The following is a 23,323-nucleotide window of genomic DNA, read 5'->3' as shown; positions in this document are numbered from 1 at the left end:
CAACTCTGCAAACTCACATTCTCATATGTGTAATCCTTAATCATGTAGGTTGTCCCACTAAAGTCATTGGCACTTACTTGCATGCAGGGCTGGCCTTATAAGTGAGCGATGTGGGTGACTTCCCAGGGTGCAGTGGTCGGGGGGTGCTAAAGTCAGGAGGCAAGGAGTGGGGTGGACCTGGGGTAAAAAGCTGCGGAAGGGAGCTTGGGGAATGGTGGGGGCAGGGGGGCCCAGGCTTGATATGAGGTGGTGGGGGAGCTTGGGGAGGCACCAGAGGCTAGGGGGTAGGGAGTCCGGGGAGGCAGCAGGGGCCAGGGGTGCCAAAATACAAGTTCACCCAGGGCATCATTTCCCCAAGGCTGACCCAGTTGCATGAGTATGTGTTCAAAGATACAGTGCATGGTTTATTTATAAAGATTATTTATTTTTATATGAAGAGGCTTGGGCCTATGCAGAGCCCCACTGAAGTCCGTGATACCTACACAGGTGCACGGATTCACCTGTCTGGATCAGATTGCAGCCCCAATCAGTGGGGGCAAAAGACAGATCTGGCTTCAAGACTAAGCTTGATAGGTTTATGGACGAGATGGTATGATGGGATAGCCTAATTTTGGCAATTAATTGGTCTTTGACTGTTAGCGGTAAATATGCCCAATGGCCTGTGATGGGATGTTAGATGGGGTGGGATCTGAGTTACTACAGAGAATTCTTTCCTGGATGTCTGGCTGAGGTCAGGAAGGAATTTTCCTCCAGTGCAGATTGGCAGAGGCCCTGGGGTTTTTTCGCCTTCCTCTGCAGCATGGGGCATGGGTCACTTGCTGGTGGATCTTTATACCACGATTTGAGGACTTCAGTAGCTCAGACATAGGTTAGGAGTTTGATTCTGGAGTGGGTGGGTGAGATTCTGTGGCCTTCGTTGTGCAGGAGGTCAGACTAGACGATCGTAATGGTCCCTTCTGACCTTAAAGTCTATGATTCTATGACCAGTACCAACTACCCTCAACTGAAGCATTTAACAGGGTTGGGATTCAATGAGAGCTCACCAATGACTAGTTACTAACTGCTGCCCATAACCTTAGATGTGCAAAAAAAAGACATGTTGCATTTTAAAATATTAATGTAAGGCAAGAGGCAGGTTATAGGACACTTTCCAATTCAAAACAGAAACGAAAACTGGATATTTGATGAGCTGGAATGGAAAAAGTCGGCTGTTGCTTGAGAGCCTCCTCTATAAAACTGTCTGAAGTAATGAATGCTTTTTCACTTACTGTGAAACACCTCTTTTGCTGTGAGGAACAAAATATTTTGGCTTCCAATGACAGCTGTAAATTAAGATATGACTGTATCAGTTTCAATTAAACAAGAGGTGCGATGCAGTTAAAAATGTGAAATAAGGAGCATGTATATGCTAAAGCTCGATGAAGTAACACCAGTATTAACGTGCATGTTCGTTATTATGGGCGAAGTCCTCAGCTGGTGTAAATCAGTGTACTTAAATCAACAGAAATATGAAGATTTACACCAGCTGAGGCTATGGCCCTAAGTATGTTTAGTACGGTTCTTTCTTACAGTAAAAATAACAGTGTGGGTCTCGATCCACCTACTGTATCTTTTTTTCTTTTTTTTTTTTTTAAACATGAGTATTCCTAGTTATTAGTGTAGTCCCGTTACATTCAGCAGAGTTACTCACTTGAGTAAAGGCTAGTCAAGTGAGTAAGACCTGCAGGGTTGAGTTTTTAATATTTGAGCTGTTCAGGTTCTTCAAATAGCTCTAAATCAAAATGCTGTGCTTTGTATCCCTAAAATCCTCTTCTGCTATTTGATAGCATAGTTCTCAGAGAAAATCTCCGACTACAGGATTACAAAACAGTGTCAGCATTTGTTTCCCAATAAATATGAAATTTAACCTTTTTCTATTGAATTGTACTAACAGTCTATATGGTGTTTTTGCTGTAGAACTGGCAACTGCTGTGGAAAAAGCAATGGTTAATTGTGTTAGCATTGCCTTACGTTATTTATTTTGCAGCATTGATTAATCTTATGATATTTTTGTGCACTAGCTGCCCCATGAAAACATACTACTCAATTTCAGTTCTGCAATGTAAAATTTTGGTCCAGTTACTGATATTTTTTTTTTTTTTTTTTAAATGTTCCCTGTTTGAAGGATGGGAGACTGAGAACAGGAGATCACATCTTACAGATTGGAGGAACCAATGTACAAGGAATGATCAGTGAACAAGTTGCCCAAGTGCTGAGAAACTGTGGGAATTCTGTTAGGATGGTGGTTGCAAGAGATCCAGCATGTGAGATTACTGTGACGCCACCAACCCCTCTGAGCCTGCCTGTTGGTGCATTGCCCTTCTCTCCGGACAAAGGTGTAAGTATCTGACATTTCCTCACGATTCTTCAAATAAGTTCTGCTGTGGCTTACAGCCAGAAAGAGAGAGCACAGCCTTCACAAGTGCTAAAGAGCTTCAGACAGACTGCAACATATTTTGTTAATTTGAGCTTCCAAATATACCATAGTATTAAATGATCCTTATTTTAGCCATCAGCTCAGCCTTCTGTAGTCTTCTACAGTATACTATAAATACCTGTTATCTCAGGGCCATACTGACCAGGGGAGTTTCAGTGTTGCAGAATTTATTACAAAGTGAGTGATTTGATTTAACAGGATCATAAACATTATCGATAAATGGAACATTTAGATCTCCTTCCTAGCTTATTACATTCTTGCTCATCTGAGTGGATTTAAAAAACAATGCTGACTTTTTTATTTTCTTTCCTAAAATCCAGCATGCACTATGACCAGAACAGAATTATTCAGCCCAGTGAGCTACTTCTCTTCATGAAACATAAGTGTAACATCTTCCTAGTCTACACAACTCTCTTTGATGGGAAATGTATTTTAAACATTTGAATCTTGTTTTAGCAAATCTCCTCCTGGTCATATCAAAGTTGCTTGGTGGTTTTTTTTTTTTTTTTTTTAAGTCATCCTCTTCAGTTTTGAGTAATTAAAATCAACAAATGTTACACTACATGTACAGTAGGTCTGGAAACATCAACAAAGCTGTGCTTGTACACCATCTGCTACTAATGCGCTAGTTAGATCTAGGTGTGGAATCTCTGAGTAGCCTTTTCTTTCTTCTCTTGTTCTTGATGATAACTTGGAATCTGAGAGGAGCTGTTCTTTAAAACACTTTATGTTTGCACTCTTTCCCACTGGACCAGGTTGCTCCAAAGGCATCTCTTAGCTTCTGGTGGGGGAGAGTACTTCACATCTCTCTGGAGAGACCTGTCTCGCTCAAGATAGGTGATGTTGAGCTATAATGGGGAACCTGTTTAGTTCTCCTCCTCTGAAGTGAGGTTGCAGTATTAGCAGAGGACTGGGGAATGGAAAGAGCCTACACTCCAAGTGGATGAGAATGGAAATTTTCCTACTTCCTCCTGTCTTCTCACGTGCCCTCTCGAATTTTCCACCCCTTCAGAAGATATTGATGCAGCCAAGAAAACATTGGTTAAATAAATGTCATCCTGAGTACTTTAAGCTTGGTGTCTTGAAAGAGGAACATGTTTAGTGCTCTGAAAACAGGCATTTCATAAAGAATCTATATAGCCACATAAAACCATTTGCTGGCTCTGTCACATTTTCTAAGACTATATATACAGCCTTAACTTTTCCTTCCCTAGCACATATTATTTTCACATTTCCTGCTTTAGAGACTGACCTTGCAAATTGACTTGTTCAGCAGTATATGTGTGCCATAGATCAGGCTGCAGCATCCTGCATGCTCTAGCTGCTGCAAGCCTTCTAAAATGTCCTCCTTTCTGGTGTTAGTTTTGTACTGTTTTTCCCACCCCTTTCCAGGGTCCTTCAGGTTTCTGAGACATCTAGAAATAAGCTCACATATTGCTAGTTGTGACCAGGGGTGAAAGTAAGTCCAGTGACTTACCGGTATGCTGGGGCCAGCTCTGGCCCCCGGAAGGGGCGGGGCCTAGGGCCGAAGGGGCGTGGCTGAGGGAGTCAGAGCCAGCCCCAGCCCACCCTGTAAGGTAAGTGCCCCCCCCCACCAGGGTAGCAGCAGCAGCACAGGTTTCCGGGGGGTATTTAAAGGGCCTGGGGCTCCCCTGCTTCTACTGCCCCGGCCCTTTAAATAGCCGCCGGAGCCCTGGAGTAGTGGCGGTGGGGCTCCGGCGGCTATTTAAAGGGCCGGGGCAGTAGAAGCAGCGGGAGCCCTGGACTTTTTAAATAGCCCCCAGAGTCCCACAGCCCTACCCCAGGGCTCCAGCAGTGGGCCTCTGGTGGCAATTTAAAGGGCCTGGGGCTCCAGCCCCTGCTGGGAGCCCCAGGCCCTTTAAATTGCCCCCTGGGGAAGCTGGGCCACCCCAGTATGGCAAACCGGCTCTTGCCGGTACGCCGTACCGGGGTGTACTGGCTTATGTTCACCTCTGGTCATGACATCTATTGCATTCTTTGTTGGCAGAGCCCAGGCATTTAGATTGAAGAAGTATCTGGTCAATTTGCTGGTAGATTAGTTTTTGCAGAAATTGACAGCGGTAGCTAATGTGAATGTGTTTTTTCCTGCTTCATTTATTGTACTTGTTAAAGGCAGGTCACGAAAATCACTTTGCACCAAGGAATCTACTGCACAAGAAAGAGAGCAACTTTTTACTACCAGAATCTCGTTCTCCTCTGACTTCTGAGAAGGCTTTTACTAGCTGAGAATTTTACAATGGCAAGATTTTTCCAGCCTTATGATTACTGCTTAAATCAGCAGAAATATGTCTTGAATTTCCAATTAGTTTGTTGTATATTAAACCACTAGTTTTGCATTAAGCTACCACAGTTCTCTACCACAGTTTCTAAATCCACACTCCTTTGTGTATACACATGTAAGGAAATCTCATACAGTTAGTCATGAGCAAGGCACATACGTGCAAGGCACATAGCTACAACCCACCAATTTAGCCACAGCTCGGGAATGGGTTGTTATCTTTGGGATTGTGTGTCTATATGTCCCAGAATCCACCCATTAAGTCCATATTCTACTACTCCACTTCCAGTAACGTGCCATAGATGAATATTTTTGCAGAACTAGGAAATAGCATCAGTCATTCTGTGAAGTGCCTCTGGCGCTAAGGTTTCTGGTGTTGCCTTTGAAGGAAAGGTCCTGGACTGTCAAAATGGCTCTGTGGGGAGAAACACAACCAAAGATCAAGTGAGCAAATCCAAAATGGGGGATGGTGAGGGCCAGCTTCAGGGGACCTATCCGTAAATTTCTCCTCAGATCAGACCATGTCTGAATACCTTATTAGATTGTAGCTATTTATCTAAGAAAACATTGAACAGATGATTCAGAAGCCAAAAGATAGTGCCAAATTATGTACTATTCCATTCTTCTCTGTTCTAGTTTCCCTTGTTACGATGAATGGTCTCATCTTTTTTTTTTAAGCTGTAAAGCTTTTAAAAAAATTCTCCAGATTTTCTCCCCGCTCGCATGATTTAACTTGTGCTCAGTGGAAGTGATTTTTAACGTGGCTTTGACTTCCTGTTATCACTTCACCTTCTAAACAAGTCCTTTGAAGCTTCCACTTCTCTGTGCAGTCCAGTCCAGTTCAAATCAGGATAGTAATCGTTTCAAACTTGCCCTTAAATGTAATTAAGTAGATATGCATATGATTGATATAAAATAAAATGGTGTCTTGCACACCTAGCTTTATCTTGAACACCATATTTTAAAATGTGCTATATGCATTTGTTGGATATAATTACCAAAAAGTGCATATCGTTGTTTTTTTCTGGTAGCACCCACAGTATGTTGGGTGCTTTCCAAACATAGGAATATAACAATCTCTGTCCGAAGGAGCTCATGAGCATGTTTTACACTAAAGAGGACAAGTGTGTGGTTTCTTTAATAATTGTCAGGAATCCAAATACTTTCCATTAATAGGGTCCAAGAGAAAAATAATTTTTGATAAAGCCAGGGGACTGAGAGCCAAGTATTTTCTCTCTTCCACTGGCATGGTGTCATGATGTCATGTACCTGAAGCAATTCTCTATTCCTAATTAACCAATAGAGACTTTCCAAAGCACTTACTGTGTGGCATTAGGTACTGTGATAAGCATGGCCCCTTGGATGTATATGAATATCTTATGTTTTTATAGATACTTGTTTCTGATACCGTATATATTATATAGCCAAGATTTTCAAAAGTGACTAGTAATTTTGGGTTCCCAAATTGACAGCTTTATTTTCTAGCCTCTGGAAGTGAGACCCCCTTTTGAGGTGTCTGAAGTTGGTCTACCAAAATCACTGGTCACGTCTTCAAACCTTAGCCTGTAGTTTAAAATGTTAGTGATATAACAAACTTTTTTTTTTACTGTAATGTGGACATTCAGTTTTATAAACTGTATAATATTTTATTTCTAGGCTAACACCCCTCTTTTTGATACCTATGATGTGGAGCTTACAAAAAAAGATGGACAAAGCCTTGGTATAACAATTATTGGATATACTGGAACATCTGATGTGGGTGAGTTTATACACTGATTGATTATGAAAGATTAGAGCAGAGGTTTATCAAATGCCCAGACTTGCCTTATGTTTTTGCTGAATTCTTTGATACATGCCACATAGCTCAACATGCACTTTCATTTCTTTAATGAGTTCGATGTCTGAGATTTAAAGACCTATTAGATTATCCAGTCCATCTCTCTGCCAGTGCGGGACTGTAAGCATCTCAACAGTGTTTAATGTGTGTGCCATCTTCACAAGGTGATTCTTTTTCAGCAGATAGCTATTTCATACTTTGCACTAGTGTCTGAGCTCTGGGAGCACACCAAAATATCTGTACGTAACTACGGGTGCACAGAGTGCTTTTGTCCAACTCTACACGTGAGAAAGAAGGAAAGCTTTTTGTGATTTCTACATATCCCCTTACAAAATATATTTATACAATAGAAAAGTGCATTTGTGTGAGATTTTTCACAAGGGATTTGTCTGATTTAAATTATTGAATTGCTAAAACTAAATGTAAGAGGATGAGCGAGGCCTTGATCCAGCAAAGCACTTAAGCACATGCTTCACTTCTAAGCATAAATACTCCCCTTGAAGTCAAATTTATCATATGTAAGTGATTTGGTGGATCAAAGCCTGTATAGGCATGGAAACTGACCTATCATAGAAAGGGACTTTTCTGAGCAGGGTAAATCAATTAGGGCAGTATAAGGGTGCTTGCATTGCTGCTCTTCTCTAGAGTGCAGATTTGGAATCATGCATAACTACTAAATTATGTGAGTGTTGTGATTTCAATGTTCATTTGTGACTAGGAGGAGATGCAACTTCATTCCACTCGTGGACCCAGGCCTCCAGAGGTGCATGGTTCTTAAGCTCTAAATAAATGTGTGCTTAAGAAAAGGCCCAAATTAGTACTTTCTTTTATTTATTCATTCATTTGTTTTTGTTTTATATTTTAAAGCAGATTCTTCAGGGATCTTTGTGAAAAATATAATACCTGGCAGTGCTGCAGATCACAGTGGCCTTATACAAGTCCAGGACAAAATTGTTGCTGTAAGTGAAATATTTCATTGGATCAATTTTGGAACTAGCGGTTATTTTACATATATCTGGATTTTTAAAACACACTCTACTAAAGCTTGTTCTTCATTCACACTAAAGCACCTCCAGGTTGTAAAAGGGAGGAACGTTGGCAAATTTATGACTGTCAACAAGAATTACTATTTGAGCTAATAGCTCTGGTTTGCAGTGGTTAGATTATTAGTGTACTACCAAAAATGTGAGAGAATCGTAAATAGTAAAACAGGATAGATGTTTGGATTGAAGCATCTTAGAGCAGGGATCTTGACTTAGGGCCTGATTAAAGTACTGAGCATAGGGTGACCAGACGTCCCGATATAATTGGGACTGTCCCGATATTTCGGTCTCTGTCCCGCGTCCCGACCGATCTTTGGTCGGGACGCATTTTGTCCCAATATCAGCCAGCAGCACTGTGTTGGGTTTTTTTTGTTTTTGTTTTTTTTGCTCAGCCGGCGGCCCCTTCCTCTCCCTCCCTCCCCACCCCATGTGTCCCGATATTTTCTTCCCCTCATCTGGTCACCCTAACTGAGCATCTTCAGCTCCTGTTAAAGTTAGTGGGATTTGAAGGTGCTCGATACCTTGCAGAATTGTGTCCTTTATGCCCATCTATAAGTATTTAACATTGGGTTGACATCATCAAAATATTAGTAACGCAGATGTTTTTAAAAAAAAAATCCTTTTCTTTATAGGTGAAAAAATTAAAAACCTGCTGGATAAATGTCAGGGCCACGTTACCGTGTAATGGCTAACTTTGCATTGGTAATACAAGTGGGAGTAACTCTCTTTTCATGATAAGAAGTCTTTAGAGATCTGACTTTTACAAAGTGCATATAAAATATTTGGGAGCAAATGTTCTGCAGATCCAATGCCTAAACTTTCAACGCCTGGCCTCTCCCTCATTTGGGTCCCACTTGTACTTACAGCTGCAGTTTGGTGTGTGCATAGTCTAGTCAAGGGTCAATAGAGTTTACCCACTTCTCATTTGGGGACTGTGTTGTCCAGCTTATTTTTTTTTTTTTTTTTTTTTTTTTTTTTTACTATTATGCACTGATTGCGTACATGGTTATCTGCATGTTTATGTGTGGAGGCTTGGTAGAGGTTGGCAGAAAACTTATGCTATGATCTGAACAGACTGTTAATCTCTCAAACTCATCCAGGAAGCTCCATGCACAGTACTGTGCAAGCTGCTGTCTGCACACAGTATCTCTGCTGAAAAGCAAACGTATTTTACATTTCTGTAAATCTAGTAAATTGCTAGTTTGTATTTGCCCACGCCTGCTATCGAGGAGAAGTTTTTATTTTGTATTTTCTTTTAAGAAGAAACTTTGAAGATGGCATTTATCTGATTATTCTGAAGTAGCTGAATGAATGCAATTCTTCTTTTGCAACCATTGCAGTCTGTGAGGGCCATCAGTATAACTGTGAGAGATGAGTTGCACTGTTGGTTTACATATCTCTGTGAATGTTAGAACTCAACTGTAATCTGATGTCTATAATCAGATGGTGTTTCTGTACTAGGTTGATGGGATTAATGTTCAGGATTGCTCCAACCAAGAAGTGGTGGAGGCGCTGCGTCGCACTGGCCAGGTGGTGCACCTTACCTTGCTTCGACAGAAACCTGCTCATGCTTCTTTCTCTTCAGGAAGATCTTTAGAGAGAGGTAGTCCTTTTCCTCCCTTTGCCAATGGTTCATTTAATTGTTCTTCCAATTTATAATGACCAAAATAAACGTTTAGGGCCTGTTTCTGTGAGGTGCTGGGCAACCATAAATCTTGGGCTTAAGAGTCCTCTGCACAGAATCAGACCCTTCGACATAGGATGTAAGGGTGTGTGGGGAGTGGAGTTGAGAGCAAAGTTCCTGTAAACTGAACAAGGAAGCTGCTAGTGGATATTGGTTAGCATATCATGTATCCTCTGTACTACCTGGCTGACTTGAAAGTTTTTTGGATCTTTACAGAGCAGCCAAATATGCCAGCCTTAGTCCTGTCTGGAGCTGTAGAGACGGAAACTAATTTGGATAGTGAGAATGAGGAGGATCAAGAGGACAAAGATAATTTTGAAAATGAAAAGAAGCAAAATCTACACAAAATAGGTAGGTAAAACATCTTGCAGTGTGTTCTCTCCTGTATATCTACTGACTTCTTGAAATTCATTTCTTTAACCCAATTTTCATAATGATGGGACAGTTTGGCTTCCTTTTCCTTGCACAATTTTAATTTTCTGCTCTTCAATGCTTTTTTATTTAACTGAAACCAAAATCTAAGACATGAGGCAGTAAACCGTGAAGTTTTTCAGTGGTGGGAATGAAAAGGCACAGATGCATTTCTGGTTATGCTAGAGGGGAAAACGAGCATTTAGCGACTCTGCTTATGTAGAGGAAGAGGAATCGATGATGCCAAGGGACAGGGAAGGTGATAGAGTTGTTAAAATAATGGAGGAGAGAGGGAGGTTTATTTGAAGAAAGATGAGTGGAGGTTTTGCCATACTGAGCTTGAGGTGGTGGCAGGACATCCATGAGGGAGAAGCCAGAGTGAGAGTTGCAGATAGAAGACTGAACGGGGTAGTGCCTCTCTTTATCCATTTCTTTTCAGTAAGTACTTCTGTACAAAGGCTCATCTGTAGTCTCTCAGCTCAGTGTGCTGGAATTTAAGCAGTGTAGGCATTATTGATATTTCAGACAGGATATAATGCAGTTAATCTGATGATGCTGGGTTTGTGAGTACTGGTGATGCTGGGTTTATGAGTACTGTTGCTCTTTTGACTTCTGCAGACTAATGACATCGGAATGGTTTAAAAGCTGGGTAAAGCTATCTGTGGTATATAATGTCCTACAGCCCTAATCAAGAGTCCATGTTTGGTAGGACTCAATTTCCTTATAAAATTAAAAAGGCTCAAGATACTCACATTTATCAGCTACAACGTGCTTTTTCATAACCTTGTATCTTTTTTGCTTGCCTAAAATTTAAAAGCATTCATTTAGTTGGAAACTTTGTTCAGACTGAAACATTGTGTATAAAATTTCAGCCTGGAACAGAATTTAATGGCCAGTTTAAATTCCAAAAATGGGTGCTTATTTTGGAAATGCTGACAGGCTCTTAATTATAATGGGGCTAAAGTAAACACTGCTAATTTAAGGCCCTGCCTAAATTCTGGAAGTGCCTTTTAAAAGTTAATGTAAAAGGTGTGTTTTATAAAACATGAACTATTTTCCTTTAGGCCCAATTGGACTAAATTTTTATTAAATTTTCCTGAAGAGGTATTAAATAGTGATGCTGGCCCGCTAAACCATGTTTAAACAACTCTGTCATGATACATGGTTCAGGAAACCGTGTGCATGGGGCCTTAAACTTTCTGCTAGCAGACTAGAGAGGCAATTAACTTACAGCTGCATCAGTAAGAGTGAAGACTGGACGAGAGTGCTTGTTTGTTTCGTGCAGCAGTATATAAAACCTGAAGAGAGAAGCTAGTTGTTTAGTCAGAAAGTTATGAATCCAGACCTGGATAGAGAACAGCGTGTAACATTAGGGAGGAAAAAGCTATTGGAGAAATCAAAAAGCTTTGCTGTTTGAGAAATCTTTAATCCAAAGCGAAGGACACATCGCTACATAGTGAGCCTGTGAGAAGGGGAGATCTTCAAGACAAAGAAAAAGGTCAGCGTTTGAAAGTTCCAGGGATCTTAGTCTACACTTAAAAGTTAGGCTGGCATACTTACATTGGTCGGAGGGCTGAGAAAAACGCACCCTTGATCAACATAGCTATGTCAACCTGCCTCCAGTGTAGGAGCAGCTATGTTGACAGAAGAATGTTTCTGTCGACAGAGCTAACTTTGGTTGGGGAGGTGGTGTTCCTACACCAATGGAAAAACCCCTATCATCGGTGTAGGCTATGTCTATGCTACGGGGTTATACCAACAGAGCTATGCTGGTAAAGTCTCTGTAGTTTAAACACACCTCAAAAAAGGCATTGTATTCCAGGAACCCAATGCTAGTAAGGTGGGGAAGAAAAACTACATGAAAGCAAAGAGTAAAGAGGCAAAGTTCTGAAGATATAGAATGTTACTGCTAATGCAAACCATTGCTGGGAAACAATTCCATTTCTGAGGCCTTGTGTAATATAGCATGTACCACAAACCATGAAAAACCAACCCAGAGAAGTGACCAAAAAATTGGGGGTGGGGGGGAAGGAATCTCATGGTACTGGGTGGAGGCACTGGAATGAGATATTCTTGAACCAAACCTATAGATCCAAAAATCTTTTCAATTTTCAGGAAGTTCTCTTTAATGGGCTGAGCCCCAAAACATCAAATATGGACATGTGAATTTAGGGATTGTTTTGGGTGTGGGGGAATGGTCTTAATTTTCAGTTAACTGAACACATTAAGAGCCTGATCCTGAGAGGTGCTGAGTGAGCATTCATGGTGGTCATAGAAGTGCATATCGGACTCCACTGGGAGTTTCAGATGTTCAACCCTTTTCAGGTTCAGGCCATAATTTTGTAACAGAAAAAGGGAGTTCATAGATTCATATTTTATAAAGCCAGAAGGGACCATACGTCTGTAAGCAAACTCTGGCTAAACTAACTGTCCCTATCTGGATAATCAGGACAGAGGTGACAAGTCTGGTAGATTCTGGGTGTGGTCAGACCCTGGTTTGGGACCACCTGATCCTGAATCCTGAGACGGGGGTGGGGGAATTATTTTCTTACCGGGTGTCCATGGGGAGGTTAAACCCTATCCTAATGCGTGGATGCAGTTGACTGTAGGGGAACACAGGAGGCCCCTGTTAGCAGGGCTGGCCTCAATGGTGACCTACTCCATTATCTGAGGACAAGATTGGGAGTATTTCTCTGAGTTACTGAGTGGAGTTAAGACAGCCCTGGATTGCCCAGAGAGGCTAACTCAGGAGATCCAGTCCCTGGGGTGTTGGTAGCTATAGGTGAGGCGCTACACCCTGGAGTTGGGGTGTCTGGACAAGAGGATGCTCCCTCAGAAGCCCCACATAGTGACGAAATGATGCCAGTGCCCCAGTAGGACTGGGGCATCCTAACTAGAGGGACCAACTTGGCCAGAGATCAGAGGGAGGATGAGACCTTCATCTAGGCCTATGACCAGGTGTCAGTGGACAACCGAGAGGTAATAGACCCACATCGAGCAGAGCAGTACCCACAATTTAAGCTCCGGCCTGAGCGACTATACTAGCAGGAGAGACCGACCGACCGACTCGTGAAATTTGATCGCAGTTCCTCGTTCCCCAGTCTCATCAGTGCAAGTTCATGTGGCTGGTTCATGCTGCCTCCACTGCAGGCCACCTCAGCATGAGGAGACTGTGGCCAGGATTCTAGGCTGCTTCCACTGACCCGGAATTCACCAAGAAGTCAAAGACTTCTGTAGCTTATATCCCAAGTGGCAGCTCATTGGGCCTAAAGAGGGGTGACCAAAGCCCTACTAGTCCCATTCCCATTTGAGAGAATCGGGATGGATCTGCTCAGACTCTGAGAAAAGAGTGCATCTGGTTATAAATGTATAGTGGTCAGACCTGATTATGCCACCTGATATCTGGAAGCAGTCCCATGGCACTGCTCCAGTGCAAAGACTATTGCAGCAGAACTTCTAATGGTCTTTGCCCGCATCAGTGTGCCTAAAGAAATCCTAACCAACTGAGGCACTAATTTTGTGTCCCATCTGTTGAAGGAGACTTGTGAACTATTAAAAATAAAGACCCTACAAACGTGCATCAATCACCTGCAGACGGATGGTTTGGCCAAATGGTTCAACCAGACCTGAAAAGCATGTTTAAAGAAGTTTATTTCTGCATATCCTAGACACGGGGATCAACTGATCCCCCTCCTTTTTATTTGATAGTTCGGAGGTACCCCAGTCATCTACTAGATTTTTCCTGTTTGAACTCTTTTATATGAGAGACTACCTGGGGTATCTTAGACTTTGTCCATGAGATGTGGGATGAGCGGGCTCCTAGAACAGAGAATGTTGTACAGTACATACTAAAGCTCTAGGAGAGGCTTGAAATCCTGGGGGCTTTCACTGAAGAGAATCTCTTTAAGTGCTCAACTGGCCCAATAGTGAGCCTTTAACAAAGGGACGCATATGTGTGTATTTAAACCTGGGTACTTCTGCTCCCTAGCACAATGTCCAAGCTGCTTACTAAGCATTAAGGTCCATATTAAGTATTACATCAAGTGGGGCCTGTTAATTATGAAATCAGACAAGAGGAAGACAATGCAGATCTACCAAAGTAACCTCCTGAAGGCCTGGAAGGACCGGGAGGGCTTGTTTATCACTTCTTATCCATCTGAGCCAAGTGAGTAACCTTATGAATGCCTTCCTGATGGGGTTTCCACCCCAGCCAGGATGAACTCACTTTGTTCAACATCATGTCCACACAGAGCGGGGACAATGCACCTGGGAGAACTCCCTACCGCTTCCCAAAAAAATGTGGGATGCAGTGAAACAGGAGCTCTGCACCAGGTTGGAGCTAGAGGTCACTGAAGAATCCCACAGCGACTGATGACACCCAGTTGTCCTGGTCCCTAAACTGGATGGCATGATCCAGTTTCTGTATAGATTTTTAGAAAAGTTAATGCGATCTCCAAATTCAACACATATCCTATGTCCTGGGTGGTTGAACTACTAATCCAGATGGGTGAGACTCAATATAGTACAGCATTAGATTTTACCAAGGGATACTAGCAGATCTGTCTCATACCAGAATCATGTGAGAAAACTGCCTTTGCTGCTCTGGTTTATATCCGTTAAGGACTATGCCCTTTGGCCTCCATGGTTCTCTAGTGACCCAAGTTCTCCGATCTCATGGTTCATATGCTGCAGTTTATTTACAGGATGTGGTCATCTATGGCTGAGACTGGGAAGCCCACCTGCAACTAGTTGCCACTGTCCTCCAGTCCCTGTGGGAAGCCAGCCTAACCACAAACCCAGCAATGTGTAAAATTGGAAGGATGACATCATCTGACTGGTATATTGTGTGGGGAAAGGTCAGGTCCAATCCCTGTAGACAAAGTCCAGGCCTTAAAAGCCTGCCCAAACTCGACCACAAAAAACAGGTCTGGAGATGCTTAGGGCTTGCAGGTTATTACTGCCGGTTTGTGCTAGGGTTTTCCATGATAGCGGCACCTCTCATGGACCTGATTAAGGATAGCTGTCCCTGGAAAGTTTGATAGCCTGATGTCCGCAAAAAAGCATTAAAAAAATGGAAAGGCCACTTGTGTAAAGAGCCTGTCCAGTTCACCCGAAACAGAAAACACCCTGCTCTGTTTTCGAAAGAACTTATTTTGCAGACCAATGTGTCGGAAGTAGGCCTGGGGGGCAATCATATCCCAAGAAGTAAATGGAGAGAAACATTCCATGCTATTTTTTAGCCACAAGCTATTCCCTTGGGAACTAGCATGTTCTGTGATAGAAAAAGAAACCCTGGTGGTGAAATGGGCTGTGGAGTCTCTCTGATATTACATCCTGGGAAACCCATTGAAGCTGGACACTGATGGTGCCCCTTTGAGGTGGTTAATTGCAGTGAAAGACATGAATCCCTGCCTTATGCATGAATCCCTACCCGTCTCTTTAGTCATATGCCTTTCAAGTACAGCATAGAGCTGGAAAGGCTCACCAAAAGATTTGTGTTTTTGTTTTTTCCCTGAGGGACAGAGGGCATAGACAGTTGGCCTGGTTCCTCTGATGCCATCTTGAAGTGGACGGGGTGTGATGGGGTATACAAACCACACATTGGGCAACATTATAGGGTTAATGAGCTGATGTGGGCTCAAGTGGCTCCCCCCCCCACACCTGTGAGAGATGTCAGACATGGAGGGAGGAGCTCAAAATGGGGAAGCGCAGCTCAGTTGAGGGCAGACAGGAGCTTCTTGGATGGCCACAGCCTGGTAGTCCCACTCTGAAGGATGGAAGGGCCTGCTTCACCTTTTGAGAGCACTATTCCTCTGTATTTGCCTGCCAACTTAGTTGGGGGCCACAACTTGACAAGGGTTTCTGAAGAAAGAGAGCTTTACCACAGTTGTGGAATAGTTCATTTGTGTTAATTCTCTTTGTTCATTGACAAACCTGGAAATGGCAAACTAGTTGGGGCTCTGCCAGACGGCTGAGCCTCTTATGACTGGAACTGGGGTAGGAAAATACCTGGATGGAGTAGAGCAGAGGTGCAGATGAATGCTGGGGCCCAGCCCAGGGCCTAGGGGGTGGACTGGAGCAGGAACTCTGATGACACTCCTTGGTATTCCTCTGAGTTGGAAGGATTGTCTGGATGTCCATGCACATTGGCAAGGGTAGGCATTTGTTTGATAAAAGATGCATGATAATAAGTGAATATTTTTGTGGAATTATGGTTCATGCTTGAAGCAGCTGGGAGGTAAACATAGTGCTCAGTCTGTACCTGATAATGAAGCAAAGTGGGGCTAAAGAAGAGCATTTATTGACAGAAACCTACATTTAATAGTTAAAGAGAACAATACTTATCCCATATTTCATGAATTCAGGAGACTTCAATGTAGACCCAGTTAAAAAAGACAGAGTGTTTGACGAATCTATAGTGTAACTACAGAAGCCTATCTCTAAAGAATCTATTGCAGGCTTAATTCTTGATATAGTTCAATAAAGAAACAATGATCTGACTAAATCTGACCTGAAATCCTTCTGTGCTTGCATCTCTTGAGTCTGAGGTCAGATATATATGTACAATGGAGACTTCAAATTGGAATCTGAGCTGCTTGGTTCTATACAGAGAAATTCTGGTTAGGCAGCTGAGGTAAACTTGGCTGTCTGCTGTGACAGAAAGTGGTTGGTAGGGATCTAAAGCTACATGGGGCTCAACATTGGGAGGGAAAAATAATTAGCATAGAGACCTGATCTCTTGGGGGTGTTGCATTGTAATGCAAATAACTCTGAGCCTTTGTTTTTAACTGTTGCCATTTGATTCTTCCATTGTTACTGAAATAATTGAATAGCTTACAATTCCAAGTAATAAAGCGATGTAATGAGGATTGTGCTGCAAGTCTGATTTGTTAGTTCTATCCTCTAATATTGAAAAGTGAAGGGGAGATTTTCAAAGGCACCCAATTCCTCTTGACTTTTAATGGGAGTTACGCTTCCAACTCCTAAGGTATTTTGTTTAACGGTTTAACAAAACATTCAACATTCAAAATGACATGCACGCACTTAAAGACTGAAAAGGGCTGCTGTTGTGATTTGCATTCCGATTCCGGTAAGATGACATGTCAGTGATACCAGTGTTCTGTTATTTGTCCAGACTTGTGACAATATTATGGCCATTTAAAAATAGTTTTCAGTAAATTCATTCTCCAGTTGCTGCTGCTAGTTGGAATTTTGCTTTAGAGTTTGACTCTTACCAGCTCAACATTACTTAGGCTAGGAACTTTATATGTGTGCTGAGCTTCTGGATGAGGTCAAATGCAGGGCAGCCAGTCATTTTATGCTGTCTAGCCCTGTCAAATTGTCTTACATGACTATAATACTGCCTTGGTTGCATAAGTAAGAAAGCTGAAAAGATATAAATGTCAAGATAGCCAAGTTCCCACGGAAGACTGGTTTAGAACTGGAGCTTATATTAAAGCTCATGTTACTCACTGGCCTAATTAAACCAGACAAGCCTTTATACCTGCCAAATGTATAAATAAAGTCTGCCGCTGCATTGTGCTGATGCAGTCCCTTGATAACGGCAATGTCTTGTCAGGTGTTTACTTCTCAAAAGGGGTTGGTGTGGGAAGGGGGGTAGCACTGCTCTGTAGTGGTGAATGTTTAAACAGCAACAAATTATAAAGCCATGTGAAATTTGCTTTGCAACCTAAAAGAGTGATTTATTTACGGTATTAAACGGTACAGAACTCACATCTCATCAAAGCAACCATTACCTTTTATGCTTCTCAACTGAATAAATTTCACTTCAGCAGTAGCTGACATTTGCATTGTTTTCTTGCAAAAGTCTATTCTGATTTGCACTGCTTGATAGACCCAAATTAATGTATTTTTATTCTTCTGATCATTCTCCATAATATTTTATTTACGCTGCATCTTTATTGAAGTAAATGTACTTGGCAGGGTTTAGTAAATTTAACATTCACTTTTATATTTTAGGAAGAGACCCAGACTCTCCAGAAAAGGAGTTGAAATCCAAATGGGGAAAACTGCTGGGACCTGATTATGAAGTCATGGTATGTTATCCTTCAATAAAGTACACTCATTTATGTTTCTTTAAATTACAATGCTGTGAGCTTAACTTTACAAGCTGCTCAGGGGTTGGAACAGATCAGTAGAGTAGCATTTTTTGTTTTCCCTGAAGATTCAAGGATGAAATATAGGGATGTTATAATTAACACATTTTTGTTCTGTTTATGTCTGTACTATTGCGTAAGTGTGAGTAATGTTTTTTTTTTTTTTTTAAATCAACCTCATTTTAAAATTTGTAACATATCAGCCACTTAAAATATTTGGCATTTTTATGATTGTTTTTATGATCTGTTTGTTTTATTGTACACTTAGAAAAGGCTCAGGATATGAGTCGTATGTTTCATAATGAATCTTACATTTTTATTAGAAGAATGATTATCAAAAGTATTTGGGAGAAAAGGAAGTAGTTCAAGTTAGGTAGGGGTAACTTTGTGGTGCTAACTGCCCTTTAGATTTTTCTTCACGTCTTATTAGAGAATTGTCAAGGAAGAGATTGATTACATTTCTAAATACGAGTCATTACAGGGGGAATGACCAGGGTTTTTTTGTATTCATTACTGCTTTTTAAGACTGCTAACTGAGTGCGTTTTAAAATAAAGCATTCAAGCCAACATCCTTTTCTGATGACCTTAAAAAAACGGTTTATCTTTGCAATACATGTCCACTTGATTCAGAGACTCTTATTTTTACTGTTTGGCAGAACTATCACTCCAAATGTCTTGCTGGAAGATTTAAAGTAGCATTAAGAGGTGTCTTGAGGAGGTTCCTTCTCTGCAATCCATTAGTACTCCTTTAAGAACTTTGAAGTCCATATAAGCCTGTGTTTTGATTCAATAACTCTAGTTACCCATGCCAACTGCTAGATATCCCCATCCTTGCACTGCCAGAGCCTGACATTACTTTCTTTAGCACCATCCCATTTTCCAATATATGTATGGGAAGTAAAGCTGATTCATGAAGCTCAGTGGGCCAAATTTTCCTTTCATTGTAGCAAATGTGGTTGTGATGGTGAAAATGTCAAAATTTGGCCCATCTGAATAATAAAAGATCATGGTTGACCAGCACCTTTTTCAAAGTCTTTTTGTTTTCTTCCTTTGCATATGCCTCTTTTCCATTTTGCAACACCTCGCTTTACCATGACGCACAGTTTGGTTTGAGTCTGATAATATAAACCCTTACATTGTCCTTACAGCCACACACAGCTCCATTTAAATCTATAGGACTACTAAGAGTTTGAAGGATTGAGCCCTTTCTGATCACTTTATCAGCCACCAAGACTTTCTGAGGTGAGGGGCTGGTTACTAAGTGTGGAATTTAGATCCAGTCACCGGCTATGTGATTTTGATAGCTTGTGGTGATAACTCTAAGGCACCAAAGTGGACCAAGACATGAATTAAAAAGCATAATTTTTTTTCTTGTCCCCTTATTTTACTGTCGGCTGTTCTTATAATCAGTCCTTTACTATAATTCAGCACTCTATTAAAGTTTGTATACTAGTAGTATTTAATTGTCATGGTGTACAATTTTTAGGTGGTTCGTGTGGACATGCCAATTACAGATGATGCTGAGCTCCAGAAATACTCAAAGGTATGGAATCTTATTTCATTTTCTCTTTTTTTGAGATGGGCATGAACCAAAACCCTAGAGATGAATACTTCTGAAATATGGGGGAGTTCCAGCATTGGCTGTAGCTCACCTCTTGGAGAAATACTGCCACTTGCTGCCAATGCTGCTTAAGTATACTGGGTCTGAATTCCTTCACACGCCTTTTCTGAAAGAAGAAAAACCCAAAACCAAAAAACCCCACATAGGAAAATAGACCATGTAGAGTGTCCTAAATCTCCTCAGACTCTGTCGGGCAAGTGGGGAGCATGACTTTCAAGAATCTAGGGCCCCTCACTTCTAAATCTGGGGGCTGCTGGCTCAGTGCTTTAGCTGATGCCAGCTATTGGGATAGGAGTTGGAGAGAAGCAAGAGTGGCACCTTGAATAATACCTGGAAACCAGTGCAGACTATGGAGCAGAGTGTCACACTGACTACAAGAAACTTTTTGCTAGGTAAGGGCCTAATGCCATAAGGGATTTGCAAGTATGGACTCTTACTACTGTACGGAGTCACATTGACTGCAGTATCAGAGCCTAAATGGGCATCTGTCCAGAAGCAGCTGGGTACCAGCAAGATCACCAAGTTGTGAACTTGAGTGATAGAAGGCAGGCAAAGTTCCTAAATCAAGGGAACAGATAGCAGAGATAATATCTTCTTTGTTTCTTCACAGCCTGCTAGCTTGTCTGGATTGAGCCTCAGCTAGCCTGCTCAGAAAGTTTTCCTAATGGTCACAGATATTTGCTATGTGGAGTTTTACTAGAGAGGAATACAGTATTGAGGTTGTCCCTAGGAAAATGGCCAGCACAAAATCAATGAAATTTCTTGTGGAAATATGGATACAAGTGATAGCAACTATTTGCAAAAGATGCTTCAGAGAGATGTTCCCTGCCCCAAAGACTGATAGAAATGTCATCAAGAAATGAGATGACTGATTGTATGGTTAGGTTTTATTGGCTTTCTCTAAAATAGTGATTATGATCCTGTGACAGATGTGGCAATTTCCTGCAATACCCTTGAAAGACTTTATTAAGTTTATGTACTATTGTGGACTGGGATTGTATGTCATCTCTTTAGGGGGAGAGATGTGACTGACATAAAACCTGGAAGTTCAAAAGACTGTACTGAAAATATGTCAGACAAGTATAGACTTTTGGGACAATAAATGTTACATGGATTTCCTGGGGAATACCTTAGGAGAGGTTAATGCAAATTCTCCAACTCTGGTTATGCAAAAACCTAGAGTTATGAAGCTATGCTCTGAGGCAAGGGTCTTGTCTGCTGAGTACCTGTTATGGAGTGCCAAGACCAAAGGGCCAAGCTGTATAAAGAAATAGCAGATCTACCCAGCCTGGATTTTGGTTCTGGATTCAAAACAGATATGAACTTGTATCAGGGGAAACCCAGTGGTTGGTTTTGAAGGACTAAAACCTATCAGAGCTCTAGGCTGGAGTTGGGTGACCTCATAATTTTTTTAGCATATGTGTACGAACTTTTATTGTTTTTAATGTTTTCTCTGTAATGCTTTTACCTTATGGATAAATGTGGTCGCTTAGAAGTTGTATGGTGACTTACAACTTTGGGCAGTAAACTGTCCGTAGAAAGCAAAGCACAGACGCTAGCCTTTTTAGGCAATCTGACTTGCTGGGCATATCACAGTGGAAGGCAAGGAGCTGTATAGCCTTAAAATCCCTGATCAAGAGGGAGTGGGACATGGGTCTCTGCCTAAGAGAGGTGATGACTGGGAGCTGTAAGCCTAAAGAGAGTGCCCTTGATTAACCATGGAGGGGGAATACAGGTGCCTTTACCCTGAAGCTGTCACAAGTAAGATCTTCCTCTTTTGGACATGCCTTTAGTGGAGAGTAACTCAAGTTTTAGACAGAGGATAGATGTCAGGTGCTCTTTTTAGGGGCAGTCTTATACATCCACCTCGCTTCTGTTTTTTTTTTTTTTTCCAGTTTATCACTGTAGTGATATTTTTGAGAAGAAGATAGTGATGTACGTTTTTCCAAATGAGACTGTGCAAGGAAAAAACAGCAATCTAACTGAATAGAAAAATTAACAAAATTTTGTGTGATGTAACACTAGTTATGTCAGTTAGGATTTAAATATGCTAATGTGCAGCTAGTTTAATTTGAATTGGTCAGTTATTGAAAGTTGAATGCATTTGTTACATATAGGAATACATGTTTGTAAACATAGGCACTGCTTATTTTTTCCAGCTATTGCCTCTCCACACTTTGAGATTAGGAGTTGAACTTGATACATTTGATGGACATCACTACATATCTTCAATTGCTCCAGATGGTCCAATTGCTATGCTTGGCCTACTGCAACTGGAGGATGAACTTCTAGAGGTAAAGTCCACAGAACTAGAAATGAAGTGTTGTTCTTTCTGCTCACTCTTTTTTTAAAAATATGCTTTTATGGCATTTTAGGCTGACTAATGCATGTGCACAGTAGTATCTTTTAAACAATCAATGGGTAGGAGGAGCATGGGGTTAGGAGTCAGAAAAGCTGGGTTCTGTACTATTCTGGCTCTGCCACAGGCTTCCTGTAAGATTAGGGACAAGTCAGTAAATTGTTTTGTGCCTTAGTCTTGCCATTGGTAAATGGGAAAATAATGCTGCTCTACCTTGCCAAGGGTCTTGTCAGGTTTATGTAATTATTTGTGAAGTGCTCAGATACTAAGGAGATGAGTGCAATGATGATGTTTGTATTAGGCATACTTTTTATCTATTGTACCTGAATTAAGAGTCTTTGGCCTTGTCTACGCTAAAGGGAAAAGTCGATCTAAGCTACACAATTTGAGTTACGTGAATAGCATAACTCAAATCGACCTAGCTTAGATCTACTTACAGTGGGGGCCACACTACGCAACGTCGACGGGAGACACTCTCCCGTTGACTTCCCTTACTCTTCTCTAGCAGGTGGAGTACAGGAGTCGACGGGAGAGCGATTGGCGGTCGATTTAGCGGGTCTTCACTAGACCCGCTAAATCGACCGCCGATGCATCGATTGCTGCAGGGTCGATCCTCCGGTAAAAGCCCTTTGAATAGTTAACTTTTGCATTTCTGTGGTTGGTAATCTCTCTTTCTGAGTATTAACCACCCCCAAAAACCCCACAAGCAGCCAGTCACATTGCAGTGATGGTTTGTGTTATTCCTTTCACTCTCTGGAACTTGGATATTGAATTCAAAGACAAAACTTGTGTGTATGAGCAAGCAGAGTGTGTTAATGATTAATCTGCACAGAGTAGGTATTGGGGTGTGGGCTTGTGCTGCTTTGGTGTGATCAGACCAGAATGAGGAACTGTTTACTTTGGAGAAATACATATAAATATTTTTAATGGCAGGATATCAAGGATAAAACAGTAATTTTTTTCAATTGATTTTTTTGCTGTTTCTTTATTAAGACATGAAAAAAATTAACTATGTAGGGTGGGGACGTGTAGGGGTGAGAGTAATAGACTTCTTAAATTGAGCTTTACTGGACCTGCTCCTAGTGGCAGCAAAGAACAAAGTCCCACTGACTTCAGTGAGAAAAGGATCAGGGTCTTTGCTAGATTAGTTCATCTTTGGTCCAGGGCTCAGGTGGCCTGGGCTCTGGACATTATTAATCCTTTAGCACCAAAAACGCCTACTTGTATCACTGAGAACTAATGCATGTTCTTGTATTATTGCTTAACAGAGGAAATCTGGATTTCCACATGACAGGGTTAATGGAATGTTGAAAGTGTTATTTAAATATCTTGGCCATTAAACAAAAATTTGAATACTAAAAGCAAAAAAATCCACACTCTGGAAAAATTTTATTGTATAAATAATAAAGAAAAATGGTTTCAATTTATACAAGTCCACAAGTATGTCCAGCGCTAGTGAATTTTATAATTTTTAGC

General features: G+C 41.4%; 1 protein-coding gene across 1 annotated transcript in view; it reads left to right on the top strand.

The window, feature by feature from the left end:
• The window catches only part of LOC113407222 (inaD-like protein), a 212,845-nt gene that overhangs the window by 19,679 nt on the left and 169,843 nt on the right, over positions 1-23,323 (top strand). Inside the window, exons 8-15 of the mRNA XM_026655445.1 lie at positions 2,165-2,377; positions 6,432-6,534; positions 7,480-7,571; positions 9,117-9,258; positions 9,556-9,690; positions 17,731-17,807; positions 19,354-19,410; positions 21,648-21,782. Coding sequence (XP_026511230.1) covers positions 2,165-2,377; positions 6,432-6,534; positions 7,480-7,571; positions 9,117-9,258; positions 9,556-9,690; positions 17,731-17,807; positions 19,354-19,410; positions 21,648-21,782 — 954 coding nt within the window. The remainder of the gene's footprint in view (positions 1-2,164; positions 2,378-6,431; positions 6,535-7,479; positions 7,572-9,116; positions 9,259-9,555; positions 9,691-17,730; positions 17,808-19,353; positions 19,411-21,647; positions 21,783-23,323) is intronic.

Source organism: Terrapene carolina, unplaced genomic scaffold (genome assembly GCF_002925995.2).
Source record: "Terrapene carolina triunguis isolate 2854851 unplaced genomic scaffold, T_m_triunguis-2.0 Scaffold210, whole genome shotgun sequence".
Classification (NCBI taxonomy): Eukaryota; Metazoa; Chordata; order Testudines; family Emydidae; genus Terrapene; species Terrapene triunguis.
The sequence above is the reverse complement of the archived record's forward strand: the minus strand, read 5'-3'. Positions and strand labels throughout refer to the sequence as shown.